Source organism: Sceloporus undulatus, chromosome 4 (genome assembly GCF_019175285.1).
Source record: "Sceloporus undulatus isolate JIND9_A2432 ecotype Alabama chromosome 4, SceUnd_v1.1, whole genome shotgun sequence".
NCBI classification, from domain to species: Eukaryota; Metazoa; Chordata; class Lepidosauria; order Squamata; family Phrynosomatidae; genus Sceloporus; species Sceloporus undulatus.
In genome coordinates, this window is record NC_056525.1 from 94,541,722 (window position 1) to 94,547,397 (window position 5,676).

The following is a 5,676-nucleotide window of genomic DNA, read 5'->3' on the forward strand; positions in this document are numbered from 1 at the left end:
GTATGAAATGCTGTGGATATAGCATATCTTGATTTCAGTAATGCCTTTGGCAAGCCTCCCCCATGATATTCTTTCAAACAGGCTAGTAAAACATGGGCCAGACAATGCAACTGTTAGGTGGGTTAGTAATTGCTTGACCAGCTGAACCTAAAGAGTGCTCAGCAATGGCTGCTCTTCATCCTGGAGAGAAGTGACCAGTGGGGTCCCACAGGGTTCTGTTCTGGGCCTATTCAACATCGTTATCAATGACTTGGATGACAGAATTGGGGGCATACTTATCAAATTTGCAGATGACACCAAATGAGGAGTAGTAGCTAATACCACAGAGGAGAGGATCAAATGACCTTAATAGATTAGAAAGCTAGGCCAAAACTAACAAAATGAATTTCAGCACAGAGAAATATAAGACACTGCATTCAGGCAAAAATATAAATAAATGCATAACTATAGGATGAGGGATGCTTGGATTAACAAGACTACATGTGAAAGGGATCTAGGAGTCCTAATAGACCACAAGTTGAACATGAGTCAACAGTGTGATGCAGCAGCTAAAAAGGCCAATGCAAATTTAGGCTGCATCAATAGAGGTATAGTGTCTAGATCAAGGGAAGTAATAGTGCCACTGTATTCTGTTTTGGTCAAACCTCACCTGGAATACTGTGTCCAATTCTGGGCACCACAATTTAAAAAGGATGTTGGCAAACTGGAGCATGTCCACAGGAAAACCACCGAAATGGTAAAGGGTATCAGTGCTTAAGTGTACTGATAAGTGGTATAGAAATACACTTGCTATTGCTATTATGAGGAGAGACTTAGGGAGCTAGGTATGTTTAGCCTGGAGAAGAGATGGTCAAGAGGTGATACGATAGCCCTGTTTAAATATTTGAAAGGATATCATATTGAGGATGGAGCAAGCTTGTTTTCTGCAGCTCCTGAGAATAGGACCTGGAACAATGGATTCAAAGTACAGGAAAAGAAATTCCACCTCAACATTAGGAAGTACCTACTGATAATAAGAGCTGTTTGACAGTGGAAGACACTCCCTCGGAGAGTGATGGAGTCTCCTCCTTTGGAGGTTTTTAAACAGAGGCTGGATGGTCATCTGTCAGGGATGCTTTGATTCTAAATTCCTGCATGGCAGGGGGTTGGACTGGATGGCCCTTGTGGACTTCCAGTTCTATGATTTTCTGATTCTAGTTTGGTGAGGCACTAAAACTTTGTGGCAGAGACTTCTACATATTCCTCCCTAAATTACAAATCAAATGATTCCATACAAAACTGTGGCAGTAAAGTGGTGTTAAAGTGCTATAGTTATGTAGTGCAAAAGGGCCCTAAGACATGTAGAACAGCAATAGATAGTTTGACCACAGTGTGGAAAGAAAATGTAACTTTTTGTAAACGCATATACCAGTGTCATAATTGAAACTGCTAAGCACTTTGCTTAGTACAGGCAGGTTTTTCCCCCCTCTGAAACCACACATAGGAAAGACATGCTCACTGGCATGTGTGCTTCTGCAAAGACAGAGTGAGTGATGGTATAGGTAACAAGGATGAACTAGCATAAATGGACAGCTATATGTGCAATCAAGCAAGCTTCAAGACAAGGAGAAAACACAGATAGGTGAAGAGAGGTAGTTTATCATAACCTGAAGTGGGAGCTTCCCAAGGAGCATGAAATACATCAGTCAGGGACAGTTAGTGCCTAGCAAGGGAGGCAAGGAAGAGCAGACAGTTAAAGAGTGGGACACATGCATCAGTCAGACAGTTAAAGAGTGGGACACATGCATCAGAACCCTAGGATAGTAAATTATACTAAAGCATTTTCCCATTCACAGCAGTTGTCTCTCTTTAAATAAAATGTCTTATTCTCAACAGGTAGAACTGTACAGACTGGAGAATTCTGGGATACCATTGTAATCACAGCAGTTGACAAAAAGCAAGAAATAGCTTACCAACAACAGCTGTCAGCAAAACTGAAAAGAAAGGAGCTCCCTCTTGGTGTTGATTATCATGTTTTTGTTGATCCTCCTGGACCAAAAATTGGTGAGTTCTTATACCATACCATGCCTTGTTAATATTAGAATTCGAAATGTAAGTTCTTTGTAACAAGTTTAGAATGGGAAGCATAATCAAGGCTAAATTAAGCACTTTGATTCACTTCTGTTCAAATCCACAAGACTTAAAAATGTTTAACTTTGGCAGGCTTGTGCCTCAAGTATGCAATTCTCTTAACTTTTTCAGTATGTGGTACGCAGAAACGGAGCCAATTTGCAGTTTAAATATTCAGTATAATTTGATTAATTTTCAGAGAGATAAAAAGGTTCTCCTTCTGGTGCATATTATGACAGCTGTATCTTTTTCACTGAAAGATTTCCAGAATGCCATTAGAAGTTGAATTATATTAATTAAACCTCCAAAAATATGTTCAAATACTACTATTATGTTTCTTTTGATTCAGATGTGTAGCTGCCATCAGTATTAATGAACCGAATGCTCTTTTGGACAACATTCCAATTGAGTAGATTCATTAAGATAGATCCTGTTTCGGTATAGTTCTTGATGTATTCACATGAGATTTTATGGTGTCTCAAGTAGTGAAGCTCCTTTGTTACCCAAAATGTTGGAGGGACTTGGGAGTCCTCACCAATTCTGTCAGTGTATCCTTAAATGCTGGGGGAATTATTTAGCTCAGAGGAAGCCTGCAAGAGGTTGGATAACCTAAGGGACCGTTTTCACCAGTGTATACCAGTATTGACTGCAGTAGGACTCTCAAGTTTAATAAATAAAGAAGGTTTTTATTTAGAAATATGTAAGAGCATAACCAAATACGTGCACAATACTGATTCAAGCAGAAGCACCATACAAGGCTAACCAGAATTGAAGTATGGAAATTAGATAGAGGCTTAGTATTGTAAAGGGGGTGATATTTACTAGTGCTGAGGAGGAATCCACGGAAAGCAGGGTGGGGCTTAAATGGCATCTGGGAGGAAGAGGCCCTGAACAGTTGGACAGAGCTTCAGTCCAATCTCAAACTGGACATTGCAAGATAGATATTTATATCCTGTTTGGTGCCCTCAAGGGGTACTTAACATTCCCATACAAAGCACATTTCTCACAGAATTTACAAAATGGACAATTTTGTTAGATGGTCTTAATTCTAGATTAACAAAATATTGAATGGATATGGGATGACACCAAGATAGATGGATAGGGATGTTGGCTGGGAACATAGCAGGTGGTAGCTTTGCCTTTGTCTCCAGTGCAAGGGGATATGCAGAAATCACGAGGAAGGATGGAGTGATCAGCAAACCCATTTAACCATTATTTTGGAATTATCTAGGTTCTTCACATGTCTGGGTGGTGACCCTTCCCATAGGAAAACTTCCTAGTGTTCCAAAGGTCATTGTGACCTCTTAATTTATGTCTGGCTCCTGATATGAAACTATGAAGCCCCATATACACCACAGGGGGTGTTGTGCATGCTAACACTTTCCTCAACTTGAATAGAGGAATGTAAGATTGCTGTATGGGTAGTATCATGACTAGTTCCAACACTAAAGCAGAGGTTCCCAACCTTTTTGACTCACAGAGCCCTTATTTCTGTGGTGGAGCCCCTAAGAGGCCTGCCCTATGTCTTACAAGTTAATGGTGTTTAGGAATACTGTATATATTTAAGAATATATTATTATTCTTTAATTTCATTCAATTTTTATTTATTTCATTTTCTTGGAGCGGCCATGGCACACCTGGGAAGTGCACGCGGAGCCCTAAGGGCTCCTCGGAGCACAGGTTGGGAACTCCTACCCTAAAGAATAAGAACACTTTTGCTAGTAAAACAGTTTATCTGTTTTATACTCTTTCACCAAGCCTAATTTCAGATTTTGTTCTTGAATCTTTGAAACTTTTCTAATGCCTAGATACCCTAAAGGCACCAGATCCCATCCAATCTCGGAAGGTATGCAGGGTCAGCCCTCCTTAGTACTTGGATTGGAAACAGTCAGCAAGGACCAAGTATTGTAGGCTATATTTCAGAGGGAGGAAATGGCTAACACACCTCTGAGGATTCCTTGCTTAGGAAGACATGAAGTTCATGGGTACGCTATAAGTAGAAAGATGACTTGAAGGCACACATACACACAATTTCAGATTTTGTTATTGACACTTCAAAACTTTTCTTCATGAATTCTACTTAGACAGAAGAGACGTCTGCTCAACACAGTAGATTGCTCAGCTTTCAAGAATATAGTTGACCTTCCCATTTCTTATGTGTCCTTACACTTGGGATGTGCGTGGCTCCCATCAGTTTATGAGTTAACAGAGAAATCACAAGACACTGAATTAAAGCTTCCCCATTGCTGGGGTTCAGGATTTCAACAATAATACGTTCTTTGTTTGGAAGAGATGCACTGTAACCTACATAGATACTATTGCATCAGTTTTATCTTTCGTCTGAAAATGACTTGTGAATTTTAGTATACAAATTTACAGATATGCAGATCTCATAACATTTATGCCAGTGGAGTAGACAGAACTGAAGTCAGACTTATGTTTTGGAGTGTTGATTTAGAAACTTGTATGTATAATCTTTCCCTTATGTTGAAATGCAGTTTATTTACATCTTACATTTGCATCCTACCATTTCTCCAATGTATTATTATTATTAATTTTTATTTATGACTGTTCTATTACTTTAGAACAGTGTGTTGACTCTCTTATTGGACCCTCACAGTAGCCCTTTGTAACAGATGATGCCTGGTTCAAGTTCACCCAGTAAGCTTCATCCCTTTGCCACAACTTGAGCTGATATGCCACTTAAAAGGTGGAAGAGGAAGAGCATTTCTCATCAGCCTTTCAAAAATGAGGCTAGTTCAGTGGTGTCGTACTATAAGTGAGTGAATGAATATCCATGGCTTATTAAGTATCTCTGGTTGTTATTTCCAAATTGAAGTATGTGTTGAAATGTTTTATAGGAAACGGTGGATCAACACTTCATGTCCTTCAGTGCTTAGAAGAGCATTATGGTGATAAATGGGATTCTCTTACTGTCTTGTTAATTCATTCTGGTAATCTTTTCCTTAAAATTACACTTCTCTTGAATTATGTAAAGTGGCTGCTTTTTTCCCTTGAAGAAAGGAGAGCAGTGAAGGTGAATTGGTATTTTTCCTGCAATAAAATTAAATTTAAATTAGATTGGCTTATTTAGGTCAAAGCTTCCCCAGCATCATAACCTTTAAATTGTTAAAGTTGCACTCAAAAATCCTTGATATGGAGGGAAGGAAGGAAAACAGAACATCAGTATCAATATCAAAGAAAATCTTACCCACATGTAATTCACCAAAAGCTGGAGAGGACAACTTAAAAGGTACTTAGGTGGGATACAAACCGCCGCCATTTGCTCTGCGCGGGAGCCGCAGCAGCCAAACCGCGTGGCTCCCGTGCGGAGCAAAAAAGAAGCTCAATTTTGGAGCTTCTTTCCGCGGCGCACTGATGACGTTGTGAGGCGCCGCTGGCGCATTCGCGACGTCATAGGCGCCGCGACACATCTGGACGCTATGCGTCCAGTACGTAAACATGGCGGTGCCCATGTGGAAGGGGCGCCGCCATCTTGTACGTATTGTATACGTACTAGGGTTAGGGGGGTGCGGAAGCACTGCCCCTTCCTAACCCTAGTACGTA

At 40.2% G+C, this 5,676-nt stretch overlaps 1 protein-coding gene across 1 annotated transcript in view; it reads left to right on the forward strand.

Annotated features, from left to right (window-relative positions):
* Positions 1–1,856: 1,856 nt before the first annotated feature.
* FPGT (fucose-1-phosphate guanylyltransferase) overlaps positions 1,857–5,676 on the forward strand; it is a gene marked incomplete at its 5' end in the record, with an annotated part of 10,827 nt that continues 7,007 nt past the window's right edge. The window contains 2 exons of the mRNA XM_042464322.1: positions 1,857–2,043; positions 4,971–5,063. Coding sequence (XP_042320256.1) covers positions 1,857–2,043; positions 4,971–5,063 — 280 coding nt within the window. The remainder of the gene's footprint in view (positions 2,044–4,970; positions 5,064–5,676) is intronic.